At 39.4% G+C, this 18,878-nt stretch overlaps 1 protein-coding gene across 4 annotated transcripts in view; it reads right to left on the bottom strand.

The window, feature by feature from the left end:
- The window catches only part of LOC128690369 (protein shuttle craft-like), a gene marked incomplete at its 5' end in the record, with an annotated part of 249,204 nt that overhangs the window by 133,773 nt on the left and 96,553 nt on the right, over positions 1-18,878 (bottom strand). For all 4 annotated transcript variants that reach the window (XM_070089620.1, XM_070089621.1, XM_070089622.1 and 1 more), the window contains 2 exon segments: positions 4,414-4,621; positions 5,134-5,315. In XM_070089620.1, the coding sequence (XP_069945721.1) occupies positions 4,414-4,621; positions 5,134-5,315 (390 nt within the window).

Raw genomic sequence — 18,878 nt, 5'->3', positions numbered from 1 at the left:
TGTTTTTGGTGTAAAACAGTGACATTTGATAGAATCGAAGATGTATTACAGAAGCAGAGATGATTCTGAATGGTTTACAGACTTTAAAAAGTAGCTTGAAATTGAGTTCAAATTAGCAGAAATGTTCAATTTTTGCCAACGTTCAAGAGTAAACAAATGTCACCCGTCCAATACATGTCAAGTGGTGGATCTAATACGCACTCACGAATGCAGTGACATTATTTATACAATTATTACCATTATGCAGTAGTCTGAATAACAGTAAGTCTTCTATTTTTTGTGTTAATAAAAACTGAAAATGAAAAGCAAGCATAATATAAGAGAGGCCTGGAGACATGACTAATGACAGAAAATGTTATTTTCGTGCCAAGAATCTCCACATTATTTATTCTGGACCCTATTTTGAGAGAGTTAGAGCAAAGGAAGGGGTAGCAGTAATGTTGAATGATCAGTTATGGAAGGAGAAAAGAGAATATGAATGTGCAAATTCAAGAATTATGTGGATTAAAGTAAAGGTTGGATGCGAGAAGTGGGTCATAATAAGCGTGTATGCACCTGGAGAAGAGAGGAATGCAGAAGAGAGAGAGAGATTTTGGGAGATGTTAAGTGAATGTATAGGAGCCTTTGAACCAAGTGAGAGAGTAATTGTGGTAGGGGACCTGAATGCTAAAGTAGGAGAAACTTTTAGAGAGGGTGTGGTAGGTAAGTTTGGGGTGCCAGGTGTAAATGATAATGGGAGCCCTTTGATTGAACTTTGTATAGAAAGGGGTTTAGTTATAGGTAATACATATTTTAAGAAAAAGAGGATAAATAAGTATACAAGATATGATGTAGGGCGAAATGACAGTAGTTTGTTGGATTATGTATTGGTAGATAAAAGACTGTTGAGTAGACTTCAGGATGTACATGTTTATAGAGGGGCCACAGATATATCAGATCACTTTCTAGTTGTAGCTACACTGAGAGTAAAAGGTAGATGGGATACAAGGAGAATAGAAGCATCAGGGAAGAGAGAGGTGAAGGTTTATAAACTACAAGAGGAGGCAGTTAGGGTAAGATATAAACAGCTATTGGAGGATAGATGGGTTAATGAGAGCATAGGCAATGGGGTCGAAGAGGTATGGGGCAGGTTTAAAAATGTAGTGTTGGAGTGTTCAGCAGAAGTTTGTGGTTACAGGAAAGTGGGTGCGGGAGGGAAGAGGAGCGATTGGTGGAATGATGATGTGAAGAGAGTAGCAAGGGAGAAAAAGTTAGCATATGAGAAGTTTTTACAAAGTAGAAGTGATGCAAGGAGGGAAGAGTATATGGAGAAAGAGAGAGAGGTTAAGAGAGTGGTGAAGCAATGTAAAAAGAGAGCAAATGAGAGAGCGGGTGAGATGTTATCAACAAATTTTGTTGAAAATAAGAAAAAGTTTTGGAGTGAGATTAACAAGTTAAGAAAGAATAGAGAACAAATGGATTTGTCAGTTAAAAATAGGAGAGGAGAGTTATTAAATGGAGAGTTAGAGGTATTGGGAAGATGGAGGGAATATTTTGAGGAATGGTTAAATGTTGATGAAGATAGAGAAGCTGTGATTTCGTGTATAGGGCAAGGAGGAACAACATCTTGTAGGAGTGAGGAAGAGCCAGTTGTGAGTGTGGGGGAAGTTCGTGAGGCAGTAGGTAAAATGAAAGGGGGTAAGGCAGCCGGGATTGATGGGATAAAGATAGAAATGTTAAAAGCAGGTGGGGATATAGTTTTGGAGTGGTTGGGGCAATTATTTAATAAATGTATGGAAGAGGGTAAGGTACCTAGGGATTGGCAGAGAGCATGCATAGTTCCTTTGTATAAAGGCAAAGGGGATAAAAGAGAGTGCAAAAATTATAGGGGGATAAGTCTGTTGAGTATACCTGTATGGTGGAGTTATTATTGAAAGAATTAAGAGTAAGACAGAGAATAGGATAGCAGATGAACAAGGAGGCTTTAGGAAAGGTAGGGGGTGTGTGGACCAGGTGTTTACAGTGAAACATATAAGTGAACAGTATTTAGATAAGGCTAAAGAGGTCTTTGTGGCATTTATGGATTTGGAAAAGGCATATGACAGGGTGGATAGGGGGGCAATGTGGCAGATGTTGCAGGTGTATGGTGTAGGAGGTAGGTTACTGAAAGCAGTGAAGAGTTTTTACGAGGATAGTGAGGCTCAAGTTAAAGTATGTAGGAAAGAGGGAAATTATTTCCCAGTAAAAGTAGGCCTTAGACAAGGATGTGTGATGTCACCGCGGTTGTTTAATATATTTATAGATGGGATTGTAAGAGAAGTAAATGCGAGGGTCTTGGCAAGAGGCGTGGAGTTAAAAGATAAAGAATCACCCATAAAGTGGGAGTTGTCACAGTTGCTCTGAGCTGATGACACTGTGCTCTTGGGAGATTCTGAAGAGAAGTTGCAGAGATTGGTGGATGAATTTGGTAGGGTGTGCAAAAGAAGAAAATTGAAAGTGAATACAGGAAAGAGTAAGGTTATGAGGATAACAAAAAGATTAGGTGATGAAAGATTGTATATCAGATTGGAGGGAGAGAGTATGGAGGAGGTGAATGTATTCAGATATTTGGGAGTGGACGTGTCAGCGGATGGGTCTATGAAAGATGAGGTGAATCATAGAATTGATGAGGGGAAAAGGGTGAGTGGTGCACTTAGGAGTCTGTGGAGACAAAGAACTTTGTCCTTGGAGGCAAAGAGGGGAATGTATGAGAGTATAGTTTTACCAACGCTCTTATATGGGTGTGAAGCATGGGTGATGAATGTTGCAGCGAGGAGAAGGCTGGAGGCAGTGGAGATGTCATGTCTGAGAGCAATGTGTGGTGTGAATATAATGCAGAGAATTCGTAGTTTGGAAGTTAGGAGGAGGTGCGGGATTACCAAAACTGTTGTCCAGAGAGCTGAGGAAGGGTTGTTGAGGTGGTTCGGACATGTGGAGAGAACGGAGTGAAACAGAATAATTTCAAGAGTGTATCAGTCTGTAGTGGAAGGAAGGCGGGGTAGGGGTCGGCCTAGGAAAGGTTGGAGGGAGGGGGTAAAGGAGGTTTTTTGTGCGAGGGGCTTGGACTTCCAGCAGGCATGCGTGAGCGTGTTTGATAGGAGTGAATGGAGACAAATGGTTTTTAATACTTGACGTGCTGTTGGAGTGTGAGCAGGGTAACATTTATGAAGGGGTTCAGGGAAACCGGCAGGCCGGACTTGAGTCCTGGAGATGGGAAGTACAGTGCCTGCACTCTGAAGGAGGGGTGTTAATGTTGCAGTTTAAAAACTGTAGTGTAAAGCACCCTTCTGGCAAGACAGTGATGGAGTGAATGATGGTGAAAGTTTTTCTTTTTCGGGCCACCCTGCCTTGGTGGGAATCGGCCAGTGTGATAATAAAATAATATAATAATATTTTGAAATTGACCTCTCTTGAATTTTGTGTGAAAATGGCAAAATTAGTAATTTCTGATAAATTTATTGGGTAGCTGAATGAAGTAAATAGGCAGTTTCTTGTATGTAATCAACAGAATAAAAGGAATTCTAGATAAACAGCTATGAGTTTGGTTGATTGGAACAATGGAATTGGCTCAAAGTAGGGCTCAAAGTGGAAAAAATCATCGAGACTTAACTTGATTCCCTAAGTTTCCCATCAAATTTTGTGCTTTTGATTTTATTACCTTCGGAAAAAAGATTCTCTATCATTTCATACTTTTTTTTTTAAATTCACTGTCCCTGGAGCAAGTTTGTGAGCAGGGGTCTCGACCCTCAAAGGGTTAAGATAAAATCAAAGAAAACTCAGAGGAGTGTGTATACATAAATGTGTACATGCATGTGTAGTGTGACCTAAGTAAAAGTAACAAGATATACCTGTTATCTTGTGTGTTTATGAGACAGAAGAAAGACACCAGCCCTCCTGCCATCATGTAAAACAAATACAGGTTTCTGTCTCACACTCATTTGGTAGGACAGTAGTATCTCCTTGGGTGGTTGCTGTCTACCAACCTACTACTACTATATATTACTTGTGCCTTTATATTCAGGATGTATTGTCTTATAACTCCACCCTTGCATAGGGTAACTTGCTCAGGCAATCCACACTGCTTCCAGTTTTGTTTCTCAGAGTAAGAATGTAGTGGATGAGTGAATTTATATACAATAGCCAAGCCAGCTTGTGAATTTCTTTGACAAATGCTCCAAATATTCTGAAGCGTACAAAGTTTCTGCATAATGACACCAGCTCAAGGAATGGGGGCACCCAGAGTGAAGAAGGCATTACAAATGTGAAGTGATTAAACAGAAAAGTAAAGGACAACAACAAAAATATCAGTCCATGTCATTAACTACAAACATGGTCTAATGCATTTAGTAAATTGCCTACCACTGCTTGTTAATACTGCACAATCCTTTGCCATACCTCCTTGGACTTCATGACCACATCTGTAAGAGCATCATGAACCATCTTGGCCAGCTGGGGATCCTTGCGAGCCTCCTCTTTCATAAAATCAGAGTAAAGAACATTCGAGTTACCAAGCTTCTCACGTGCCTCAGGATTCTCTATCTGCAGGGCCAATGCCAACCGTCGATTACGTTCTGCTGTCTGGCATTCCTCATTGCATGGTAATCTATCAATTGCAAAAATTATTACTAAATGTACACACATTTAAGCTAATTGTTTTAAAATACAATCAGTTACTTGAATGATAGAAGGAAACCCACATGCAGATAAAGACATGAGAATAGTTGATATGTACATATTGATCTCAGTCTGAGAGCCTCATCAGGAAACTGAAATCAACAGATCCACTGTTTTCCTGTCTTGGTCTACATGTGGGTTTCCTTCTAATGATGAGTGTTCATGACACTTTTATGTTCCATTACTCACCAGAATATTACATGCAAGACAGGCAAGCATCGCTGTAAAACATAAAATTCCCAGTGTAAAAGTTTTACCTAAAAAAAAGGTTAAAAAAGTACCTCTATATCTGTAAAAAGTATTAAGCTACTGCAGTATATACTATCCAGATTATAGTGCATGATAAAAAAAAAAAAACAAGGGTTCCTATACTGTTTCTGTGAATACCATACATAGCAAATAATTACAGAATTTTAATCTTTAAGTCCAAGAAAAACTTACCTTCTGAGTTTGTCAGGTCTTGCTGTAGCAGTAAATAAATCAGAAAGATCAACAGAACATCCATTATTCATATTTTGCATTTGGGAAGCCAATAGGGATGTGGCCAGTGTGCGATATTCCCGGTCATTTTCTGAGCACTGCAGAGTGGCCTTTCGATGTCCACATTCACAAAGAATCATTACCTGCACAAATGTTTTTTTTAATTACTTAAAAAGTTCAACTGAACTTTCCATTAAAACAAGGTTGGTAAAAAATGTTCTGCATTTACTGTACATACTCTTATCAATTATTCTTATACTTACCTATTGGAGTTTGTGTAGAATAAGCTCTAGTTCTTGGTCCTGCATCTTAACTTTTCATCAACTAACACGAATCAGCAGTTAACCCTATTTCTGAGCCTATGTATGCTCTCCTTCCACTTTGTCACTTTTCAGTTCATTACAATTCTACACCACATTATGTGGTAAAGAGCTGTAATGAAGGTATAAATATACGTGTGTGTGAAGTTACATGTGTGCTGCAGTCTGCAACAGAACACTACAAATGTTTATGCAGTGTATAGTACCCATTAAGTTAATAATGGAAAACAAAGCAAAATAGGTAGAGAGAAAGCTTAAGACAGTGTATTTTTTTTTAACACAGTGGCCATCTTCTACCCTGAAAAAGAAGAAACACTGTCTTGCCAGAAATGCACTGACATTACAGTTCAGATGCCCCTCCAGACTACAAAATCCTCACCTCTCCTTCAGTGTGCAGGCACTATACTTCTCACCTCCAGGATTAAGACTGGCTAACTATTTTCCCTGAATTCCTTCATTAATGTTATCTTTCACTCCTCCCTCTAACCTTTCCTAGGACAACCCCTACACCACCCTCCCTCCACTACAGATTTATTCACCCTCCAAGTCATATTATAGTACTCACACCACACATTGCTCTCAGGCACAACATCTCCACTGCATCTTTGCAGCTACATTCACAACCCATGCTTCACACCCATATAAGAGTGTTGGTACCACTAAACTCTGATACATTCCTCTGTTCGCCTTCAAAGATAACGTTCTTTGTCTCCACAAATTCCTCAATGAACCACCCACTTATTTTCCTTCTTCAATTCTACAGTTCACTCTATTCTATAGTAAACTTATCTACCAGCAAGTCTACTGACAAATATCTGAACACATTCATTTCCTCCATACTTCCTCCTTCCAATCTGATATCCAATTTTCATTACCTAATTTTTTTTTTGTTCCTCTCACCACCTTGCTCTTTCAAATGTTCACTTTTCATTTCTGTCTTTTACATACACCACCCTTTGCAACTTCTCTTCAGAATCTCCCAAAAGCACAGTGTGAATGGTAAAAAGCAACTATGACAACTCCCACTTTGTAATAGATTCTTTATCTTTTAACCCTTTCAGGGTTTCCGACGTACTAGTACGGCTTACACACCAGGGTTATTGACGTACAAGTACGCCTAAATTCTAGCGCCTTCAAATCTAGTGAAAGAAAGCTGGTAGGCCTACATATGAAAGAATGGGTCTATGTGGTCAATGTGCACAGTAAAAAAAAAAATCCTGCAGCACACAGTGCATAATGAGAAAAGAAAAACTCTGACAGTGTTTTTGGTTTAAAACAGCGACTTTGCAGTGTATTTTCGCATGGTATTTATGGTTGTATTCTAGTTTTCCTGGTCTCATTTTATAGAATGGAAGACATATTACAGAACTTGAGATGATTTTGATTGGTTTCATAATGAAAAGTACCTAGAAACTGAGCTCAAAGTAAAAGAAATGTTTGATTTTCACCAAAGTTCAAAAGTAAACAAATCATGCCAAGAGTCCAATACACATCAACTGGTGAGTCTAATATTTTTTCACAAGTGCGCTGATATTATTTATACCATTTCTACACTAATGCAGTAGTCTGCATAACAGCAAATCTTCTATTTTTTGTGAGAATAAAAATTCAAAGTGGAAAGCAAAAGAGATGTAAGAGGGGCCTGGGGACGTGACTAATGAACACTAAAATGTTATTTTAGTGCCAGGAATGTCTGTCTTGTTTATTCTTGACCCTACTTGGAAATTGGCATCTTCTGAAATTTGTGTGAAATTGGCAACATTGCCAATTTCTGACCACTTTATTGGATGGTTGAAATTGGTAAATGGGCAGTTTCTTGTACTCATTCGATAGAAAAAATGGAGTTCTAGTGAAATAGATATGGTTTTTGTCGACTAGTACACTGGAATTCGTCGAAAATAGGGCTCAAATTGGGCGAAATCGCTGATGTGTAAACATTGTAGAGACCGCTAACTTTGCGAGAACATAATTCCGTAAGTTTTCCATCAAATCTCATACTTTTGGTGTCATTATGATCGGGTAAAGATTATCATTTCATAAGAATTTTTTTTTTTGTCAAAAAAATTTTCGACCCTGAGACCGAGTTTAGGAGAGGGCCTCTAGACCCTGAAAGGGTCTAACACCCCATAAAGAGGAAACTAGCTGTGGTGTGCAATGTCTGGGTATGTGAAGTGTAAATAAAAAACAGTGAGAAGCCAGAGGTCATTGATCTACTCAGTGAACAAGTGATAAACTCGAACTGGATGTACGATTCAGTCAAATAAGGAAATCACATAAAATGTGTACACATATATACATAAAATTGCATGTAATCTAGAGAAGTATAGTACAGAGTCAAGACTGCAGTAGCAGTTTGGTGCTCTTCAATGCATAGTGGATTTTTATAAACCACATAACACTGCATTGTAAGTAATAAGAGCTGACTTTTAGTAAACTACAAATTGTGTATATGCAGATGAGCACCATAGGGCTGCCTTATGCCACCTATTAAGAATTCCCTGGTGCACCACTGCCAGACATAGAAATCCATGACAAGTTAATTTTAGCACAATTTAGTGACAGGATACAGTGGAACCTCAAAAATCGAACTGCTCCCAACACAACCAATTATGTAAGTGTATTTTTGTAAGTGTTTTTATAAGTGTATTTTTGAGGGTCTGAAATGGACTAATCTAATTTACATTATTCCTGATGGGAATAAATTCATTCGGTAAAGGCACTCGAACAGCCTTCTGGACCGAAGAAAGTTCGATATTTGAGGTTCCACTGTATATCAAAGACCAGGAGAAAAATGTCTTGTAAAGCAGGTGATAGCAAAAATAGTGTAATAGTGAGAAAGAACCAGTTTGCTTTGGATGATTGATGGTACACTTTACACTGTTACACCATTCACCAAATCCACCTGCCACCACCACCAAATTCACTCACCACCGGCAACCACCAAATTCACCCACCATCACCAACTAGTATCAAACCATACCGCCCACCCACACTTCCCCGTCACACCTACCACTACCACAAACTGCATTAGACCCATAAGAATTATGGAAAACCAGGAAAACTGTCCACAGCGTGACAGATTTATCATGGTGTACACCTACCGTCCGACTTACAACCTGCTCGAAATACGTCCACTCGACTTATGACCGTGCATCTGGCAGCTGGGCTGGGCCGGCTGATGCACACTGCTGTACAACTTTGACGATACTCGTGGCGGCAACGTGCCATGCAGGCAGCATCAGTTTGAGTAACCCTGCCCTATCAGCAGCATCATACTGTATTAACTGTACTAACTGGACAGTAAATTTCACCATGGCCCCTAAGAGGAAGTCTGAATCTTGAACTTGAGATTGTGGCAAGGCAAGAAAGGCTCTTACTCTCAAACTCTCTATTTGTTTTCAGTGTTGCACATAAACCTGTCTGTATCTGTCTGCCTGTATATCTGTGTCTGTCTGAATTTGTCTGTCTGTATCTATGTCTGTCTGTCTGTGTCTGTTTATTTGTCTTCCTGTGTTTATCTGTCTTTCTGTCTACCTGTGTCTGTCTTTCTGTCTGTGTGCGTGTGTCTCAGAGCCGTTCATGAACCAACAGGTATTACACATGAAGCAGAGTCGTCGCATCTTCAATATGACGCTATTATCGCTCTACAGCTTATTTATCTATCAAAATTCATCTAATATGACATAATAAATAACATAAAAGCTTGATATACACTCTAGAATGAATAAAATATGAACTTAACTGATTTAAACTCCACATCTTGCGCCTGTGCTGCTGTGTAGGTACACATTAAAATCATTAAGAGTGTGTTATTGGTCTTGAAGATGCCAAATTAACCCTTTGACTGTTTTGGTCGTATATATACGTCACCCTGCCTCGGTGGGAGATGGTTGACTTGTTAAAAAACTGACTGTTTTTTTTGGATTAAAACGTCGGCTTTGAGGTGTATTTTCGTATAGTATTTATCTTTGTATACTTGTTTTCATGGGCTTACATGATAAAATGGAATAGAGACAATTTTGATTAGTTTCACAATGAAAATGACCTTGAAACTGAGCTCAAAGTAGCAGAAATATTAGATTTTTACCAATGTTCAAGAGTAAGCAAATCACACCACACGTCCAATACACATCAACTGGGGAGTCTAATATTCTTTCACTAGTGCACTGATATTATTTTTACCATTTTTACAATAATGCAGTAGTCTGCATAACAGTAAATTTTGTATTTTCTATATGAATAAAAAATCAAAATAGAAAGCAATAGTAATACAGTGGACCCCCGCATAACGATGGCATCACATAGCGATTATTTCGCATACCGCTTACTTTAATCGCAAAATTTTTGCCGCGCATACCGATTAAAAACCCGCTCACCGATTTTCGTCCGAGACGCGTCCAATGTGCGCCCTCACCCAGCCTCACATGTGCCGCCCGTGCCATTGTTTACCAGGCAGCCTCCACGCTAACATCCAAGCATACACTCGGAATATTTCGTATTATTACAGTGTTTTCGGTGGTGTTTCTGGAAAATAAGTGACCATGGGCCCCAAGAAAGCTTCTAGTGCCAACCGTACACCAATAAGGGTAAGGATACCCATTGAAATGAAGAAAGAGATCATTGATAAGTATGAAAGTGGAGTGCGTATTGCCGACCTAGTCAAGTTGTACAAGAAACCCCAATCAACCATCGCTACTATTGTGGGCACCAAAAAGACAATCAAGGAAGCTGTTGTTGCCAAAGGTTTAACTGTGTTTTCGAAACAAAGATCGCAAGTGATGGAAGATGTTGAGAGACTCTTATTGGTGTGGATAAATGAAAAACAGCTAGCAGGAGATAGCGTCTCTCAAGCGATCATATGTGAAAAGGCTAGGAAGTTGCATGAGGATTTAATTAAAAAAATGCCTGCAACTAGTGATGATGTGAGTGAATTTAAGGCCAGCAAAGGTTGGTTTGAGAGATTTAAGAAGCGTAGTGGCATCCATAGTGTGATAAGGCATGGTGAGGCTGCCAGTTCGGACCACAAAGCAGCTGAAAAATATGTGCAGGAATTCAAGGAGTATATAGAAACTGAAGGACTGAAACCTGAACAAGTGTTTAATTGTGATGAAACAGGCCTGTTCTGGAAGAAAATGCCAAGCAGGACCTACATTACTCAGGAGGAAAAGGCACTCCCAGGACATAAGCCTATGAAAGACAGGCTTACTCTTCTCATGTGTGCCAATGCTACTGGTGATTGCAAAGTGAAGCCTTTATTAGTGTATCACTCGGAAACTCCCAGAGCGTTCAGGCAAAAGAATGTCCTCAAGGATAATTTGTGTGTGCTGTGGAGGGCAAACAGTAAGGCATGGGTCACTAGGGAATTTTTCTATAACTGGTTACACCATGCATTTGCCCCCAATGTGAAAGATTACCTAACTGAAAAGAAATTAGAACTTAAGTGCCTCCTGGTGTTAGACAATGCCCCTGGTCATCCTACAGACGTGGCAGAGCGACTTTATGGGGACATGAGCTTCATTAAGGTGAAGTTTTTGCCTCCTAATACCACTCCTCTCCTGCAGCCCATGGACCAGCAGGTTATTTCCAACTTCAAGAAACTGTACACAAAAGCTCTGTTTGAAAGGTGCTTTGTAATGACCTCAGAAACTCAACTGACTCTAAGAGAGTTTTGGAGAGATCACTTTAATATCCTCAATTGTGTAAACCTTATAGGTAAGGCTTGGGAGGAAGTGACTAAGAGGACCTTGAACTCTGCTTGGAAGAAACTGTGGCCAGAATGTGTAGACAAAAGGGATTTTGAAGGGTTTGAGGCTAACCCTGAGAATCCTGTGCCAGTTGAGGAATCCATTGTGGCATTGGGAAAGTCCTTGGGGTTGGAGGTTAGTGGGGAGGATGTGGAAGAGTTGGTGGAGGAGGACAATGAAGAACTAACCACTGATGAGCTGATAGATCAACTTCAAGAGCAAGAGGCCAGACCTGGGGAAACTGGTTCAGAGGAGGGGAGAGAGAAATTGAAGAAGTTGCCTACTACAAAGATAAAGGAAATCTGTGCAAAGTGGCTTGAAGTGCAAACCTTCATGGATGAAAATCACCCTCACACAGCTATTGCAAGCCGTGTTGGCAACCTGTACACTGACAATGTTGTGAAACACTTTAGGGAAGTGATAAAGGAACGAGAGGTACAGGCCACTATGGACAGCTATCTTGTGCGAAAGAAGTCCAGTGACTCTGAAGCTGGCCCTAGTGGCATTAAAAAAAGAAGGGAAGTAACCCCAGAAAAGGACTTACTACCTCAAGTCCTAATGGAAGGGGATTCCCCTTCTAAACAGTAAGAAGATAATGCTCTCCCCTCCTCCCATCCCATCAATCATCACCAGATCTTCAATAAAAGTAAGTGTCATGTAAGTGTGCATGCCTTTTTCAGTTTGTGTGTATTAAAATTAATATTCATGTGGTAAAAAAAATTTTTTTTTCATACTTTTGGGTGTCTTGCACGGATTAATTTTATTTCCATTATTTCTTATGGGGAAAATTCATTCACATAACGATTATTTCGCATAACAATTACCCCTCTTGCACGGATTAAAATCGTTAACCGGGGGTCCACTGTATAAGAGAGGCCTAGAGACATGGCTAATGAACAGAGGATATGTTATTTTAGTGCCAAGAATGTCTACATTGTTTATTCTGGACCCTATTTTGAAAAAATGGAGTTCTGAAGAAATAGCTATGAGTTTGGTAAAGAAATAGCTATGAGTTGGCGAAATCGCCGATGCGTATATGTCGCCGAGACTGCTAACTTCGCGGGAGAGTAATTCTGTGATTTTTCGACCAAATATTGTACTTTTGGTGTCATTACCATCGGGAAAAGATTCTCTATCATTTCATAAGAAATTTTTTTTTCCCCAAAAAAAATTTTGTGACACAGAATGACAGTTTCAGAAAGGGGCTCGCGACAGTCAAAGGGTTAATAGTGATAATAACAACACAATAATAATCACTATGAGGCACATTAAATGTGTATAAAACATTAATATAGACATTTTTCTTAATCCATCTATGATTTTTTTTCAAAATTATATAATAAACATGCTATGTAACATATAAACACATAAAATAACAAATATGAGATTTTTTCCAGGCAGCTTGACAGAGTGAACAAAAACCATTCATGTCCAGGCTAGCAACAACAACTAGATTGTTAACAAAACTCCCAAACCTTCTACACTCTCATTCTCTCTCTCGTTTATTCATTTAATCTTGTTTACTCACCTCTCACTCTACATTAACCCTTTGACTGTCGAAACCTCAAATCCTGAGGTGTTTCCTGGTGTCGAAAAATATTAGAAAAAAAAAATTATTTTTTCTTATGAAAATGTTTAGATAATTTTTCTGATTTTTTAAAGCCCCAAACAAAATTTTTGCCATCAGTACTTACCAAGATATAGAGGCGTAAAGTTGGCAGAAAATAAGCCGTGTATGGCAACAGCGGTGAATGCCGCTCACCCATTTTTTTCAGGTAACTTATGTGGCCTGTGAGACCAAAGTAAGGTGCAATGTACATATATACACTCGTATACAACACAATAAGAGCACAAAGATAATTATCAATATATTGTTTACAAAACTTGTTTACACAAACAAAAATTTTTTTATTACTACTGTTCTATAATATATATACAAATGTACAGTCACTGGACATGTTCTTAGAAGTTCTGCAGCTTGTAGAACTCTCTGAAACATGGTTTCATACACAATGGTGTTTTACACTCCTCACACATAAAACGAGTGTCTCTCTGCATTTTTGTGGGCATTTTTTTGTATGTGCAAAGACAAAACACCTCATCTGAGCAGTTTTCTTCATAGTAGTAGCAGACAGTTGTGATAGGTATTTATCCAAGGAAAATGTGTCATCATTCCTTCCTACCTACCTTTCTTTGTCTTCATTCTTTATATATTCATTCTTTCCTTCCTTCTGGTTTCTATAATATATATACAGACTGTACACATATATATAGTCACTGGACACTTTCATATAACTGCTATTATCTTCAGCAAGCTTGTGTTGTGTGTGGACTTCTAAATGTGCTGAGTCAGCTGTCAAAATGACATATTGTATCATTACTCACTCCCCCTACCGCCTGTCAAAACAATGGGGTTGGATGCTCGCTTCCCCTCTATCTTCCTATCAAATTATCTTTCTCCTTCATTCTTCATTCTCCTTCATTTTCCTGGTATCCTGGGCAATGCTTTTGGTCACAAACTCCTCGGAACCATGAAATTGATTTTCATTGACACTTCCATCTGTGTTAGAGGATCACATGGGAAGAGAAGAGTCCCAGATTTGCCGAGGAGTCAGACATTTCTTACCGCTAGACATGATGAACAAGGACTATTGAAATGGCATTCCCACAATGCACCACTGGCTCCCTGATTTTTTTTATATGGTGAACACTGACCACACAGACCCATTCTCTCACATGTGGGCCTACCAGCTTTCTCTTGCTTGATTTGAAGCTGCTAGAATTTTGGCGTATTAATACATCAAACATGGTGGCTCGTAAGACATATACATGACCGAAACAGTCAAAGGGTTAAGACTACAGATACTTTAAGATAAGTAATGAGTGAACACTATATATTTTAATATTAATAATATTATTATTTTTTTTTTTAACAAGTCGGCCATCTCTCACAGAGGCAGGGTGACCCAAAGAGAAAGAAAATCCCCAAAAAGAAAATACTTTCATCATCATTCAACACTTTCACCTCACTCACACATAATCACTGTTTTTGCAGAGGTGCCCAGAATACAACAGCTTAGAAGTATATACAGTATGTATAAAAATACACAATATATCTCTCCAAACTGCCAATATCCCAAACCCCTCCTTTAGAGTGCAGGCATTGTACTTCCCATTTCCAGGACTCAAGCCTGGTTATATAAAATAACCGGTTTCCCTGAATCCCTTCACTAAATATTACCCTGCTCACACTCCAACAGATCGTCAGGTCCCAAATACCATTCATCTCCATTCACTCCTATCTAACATGCTCACGCACGCTTGCTGGAAGTCCAAGCCCCTTGCCAACAAAACCTCCTTTGCCACCTCCCTCCAACCTCTTCGAGGATGACCCCTAGCCCGCCTTCCTTCCCCTACAGATATATACGCTCTCCATGTCATTCTACTTTGATCCATTCTCTCTAAATAACCAAACCACCTCAACAAACCCTCTTCAGCCCTCTGACTAATACTTTTATTAACTCCACACCTTTTCCTAATTTCCACACTCCGAATTTTCTGCATAATATTTACACCACACATTGCTCTTAGTCAGCACATCTCCACTGCCTCCAACCACCTCCTTGCTGCAGCATTTACAACCCAAGCTTCACACCCATATAAGAGTGTTGGTACTATTATACTTTCATACATTCCCTTCTTTACCTCCGTAGATAAAATTTTTTGCCTCCAGATATACCTCAATGCACCACTCGCCTTTTTTCCTTCATCAATTCTATGATTAACCTCATCCTTCATAAATCCATCCGCTGACACGTCAACCCCCAAATACATATCTGAAAACATTCACTTCTTCCATACTACCCCTCCCCAATTTGATATCCAATTTTTCTTTATCTAAATCATTTGATACTCTCATCACCTTACTCTTTTCTATGTTCACTTTCAACTTTCTACCTTTACACACATTCCCAAATTCGTCCACTAACCTTTGCAATTTTTCTTTAGAATCTCCCATAAGCACAGTATCATCAGCAAAAAGTAACTGTGTTACTTCCCATTTTGTATTTAATTCCCCATAATTTAATCCCACCCCTCTCCTGAACACCCTAGCATTTACTTCTTTTACAACCCCATCTATAAATATATTAAACAACCATGGTGACATTACACATCCCTGTCTAAGACCTACTTTTACCGGGAAGTAGTCTCTCTTCTACACACCCTAACCTGAGCCTCGCTATCCTCATAAAAACTCTTTACAGCATTAAGTAACTTACCACCTATTCCATATACTTGCAACATCTGCCACATTACTCCCCTATCCACTCTATCATATGCCTTTTCTAAATCCATAAATGCAATAAAAACTTCCCTACCTTTATCTAAATACAGTTCACATATATGTTTCAATGTAAACACTTGATCTACACATCCCCTACCCACTCTAAAAACCCCCTTGCTCATCCGTAATTGTACACTCTGTCTTACCTCTAATTCTTTCAATAACCTTACCGTACACTTTTCCTGGTACAGTGGACCCTCGACCAACGATATTAATCCGTTCCTGAAAGCTCATCGTTAGTCGAAATTATCGTTAGTCAAGTTAATTTTCCCCATAAGGAATAATGGAAATCAAATTAATCCGTTCCTGACACCCCAAAGTATTAAAAAAAAACATTTTTACCACATGAAATATTAATTTTAATACACACAAACTGAAGAAGACATGTACAATTACATGACACTTATCTTTACTGAAGATCTGGTGATGATTGATGGGATGGGAGGAGGGGAGTGTATGGATGATGTTAGTGTTTAGAAGGGGAATCCCCTTCCATTAGGACTTAAGGTGTCAAGTCCGTGAGGACATTGTTTTCCTGAACACTCTGGGAGTTTCAGAGTGATACACCAATAAAGGCTTCACTTTGCAATAACCACTAGCATTAGCACACATCAACAGAGTAAGCTTGTCTTTCATAGGCTTATGTCCTGGGAGTGCCTTTTCCTCCTGAGCAATGTAGGTCCTGCTTGGCATTTTCTTCCAAAACAGGCCTGTTTCATCGCAATTAAGCACTTGTTCAGGTTTCAAGTCTTCACTGTCTATGTAATCCTTGAATTCCTACACATTTTTCAGCTGCTTTTTTGGTTCGAACTGGCAGCCTCACCATGCCTTATCACACTATGTATGCCACTACGATTCTTAAATCTCTCAAACCAACCTTTGCTGGCCTTAAATTCATTCACATCACCACTAGTTGCAGGCATTTTTCTAATCAAATCGTCATGCAACTTCCTAGCCTTTTCACATATGACCACTTGAGAGATGTTATCTCCTGCTATTTGTTTTTCGTTTATCCACACCAATAACAGTCTCTCAACATCTTCCATCACTTGCGACCTCTGTTTTGAAAACAAAGTTGCACCTTCGGCAAGAACAGCTTCTTTGATTGCCGTTTTCTTGTCCACAATAGTAGCGATGGTTGATTGGGGTTTTGTGTACAACCTGGCCAGCTCAGAGACACGCACTCCACTTTCATGCTTAGCAATGATCTCTTTCTTCATATCCATAGTAATTCTCATCCCTTTTGCTGTAGGGTTGGCACTAGAAGCTTTCTTGGGGCCCATGGTGACTTATTTTGCAGGTGCAATCACTAAAAACGCTGTGATAATATGAAATGTTCCAACTGTATGTTTGGATGGGACCGCGGTGGCTGGCTAGCTTGTAAACACTGGCGCGCTCAGGCCAGAAGTGGAAGTGTCTCAAACGGAACGAATCGTGTTGGTCGAGTTTTTTAGTGCTAGTCGAGGCAAAATTTTTTCGTTAAAATGTATCGCTAGTCGGATTTAACGTTAAGACGATGCCATCGTTGGTCGAGGGTCTACTGTATACTTGGTAAACTTATTCCTCTATAATTTTTACAATCTCTTTTGTCCCCCTTCCTTTTATATAAAGGGACTATACACGCTCTCCGCCAATCCCTAGGTACCTTCCCCTCTTTCATACATTTACTAAACAAAAATACCAACCACTCCAACACTATATCCCCCCTGCTTTTAACATTTCTGTCATGATCCCGTCAGTTCCAGCTGCTTTACCCCCTTTCATTCTACATAATGCCTCATGCACCTCCCCCACACTTACATCCTGCTCTTCTTCACTCCTAAAAGATGATATACCTCCCTGGCCAGTGCATGAAATTACCGCCTCCCTTTCTTCGTCGACATTTAAAAGTTCCTCAAAATATTCTCGCCATCTACCCAAAACCTCCATCTCCCCATCTACTAACTCCCCTTCTCTGTTTTTAGCTAATAAATCCATTTGTTCCCTAGGCTTTCTTAACTCGTTTAACTCACTCCAAATTTTTTTTTTATTTTCATTAAAATTCCTTGACAGTACCTTTCCCACATTATCATCCGCACTCCTTTTGCACTTTCTCACAACTCTCTTCACCTTTCTTTTACTCTCCATATACTCTACTCTTCTTATAACACTTCTGCTTTGTAAAAACCTCTCATAAGCTACCTTTTTCTCTTTTATCACGCCCTTTACTTCATCATTCCACCAATCACTCCTCTTTCCTCCTGCACCCACCCTCCTATAACCACAAACTTCTGCCCCTCATTCTAATACTGCATTTTTAAAACTATTACAACCCTCTTCAACCCCTCCCCCCCACTACTCATACCTGCACCAGTTCACCTTTCTGCCAATAGTTGCTTATATTTCACCCGAACTTCCTCCTCCCTTAGTTTATACACTTTCACCTCCCTCTTACTTGTTGTTGCCATTTTCCTCTTATCCCATCTACCTCTTACTCTAACTGTATCTACAACTAGATAATGATCCGATATATCAGTTGCCCCTCTATAAACGTGCACATCCTGGAGCCTACCCATCAACCCTTTATCCACCAATACATATTCTAACACACTACTTTCATTATGTGCTACATCATACCTTGTATATTTATTTATCCTCTTTTTCATAAAATATGTATTACTTATTACCAAACCTCTTTCTACACATAGCTGAATTAAAGGCTCCCCATTTTCATTTACCCCTGGCACCCCAAATTTACCTACTACTCCCTCCAAAACAATTTTTCCCACTTTAGCATTAAAATCCCCAACCACAAGTACTCTCACACTTGGTTCAAAACTCCCCACGCAATTACTCAACATTTCCCAAAATCTCTCTCTCTCTCTCCTCTATACTTCTCTCTTCTCCAGGTGCATAAACGCTTACAATAACCCATGTCTCACATCCAACCTTTATTTTACTCCACATAATCCTTGAATTAATACATTTATAGTCCCTCTTTTGCTGCTCCTTCTTTAGCTCTAACTCTATTAGAAACCCTTGACCTAATCCCATTTATTCCTCTCCACTGAAACTCACCCACCCCCTTCAGCTTTGTTTCACTTAACCCTTTGACTGTCGCAACCCCCAATCCTGAGGTGTCTCCTGGTGTCGCAAAATTTAAAAAAAAAAATAAATATTTTTTCTTATGAAATGATAGAGAATCTTTTCCCGATTGTAATGACACCAAAAAAACAAAATTTGATGGAAAACTGACGGAATTATGCTCTCACGAAGTTAGCCCTATTTTCGGCTAATTCCATTGTCCCAGTTGCCCAA

This window comes from Cherax quadricarinatus, chromosome 29 (genome assembly GCF_038502225.1).
Source record: "Cherax quadricarinatus isolate ZL_2023a chromosome 29, ASM3850222v1, whole genome shotgun sequence".
In the NCBI taxonomy this organism is placed as follows: Eukaryota; Metazoa; Arthropoda; class Malacostraca; order Decapoda; family Parastacidae; genus Cherax; species Cherax quadricarinatus.
Note: the sequence above shows the minus strand (reverse complement) of the source record. Positions and strands in the feature narration are given on the sequence as shown.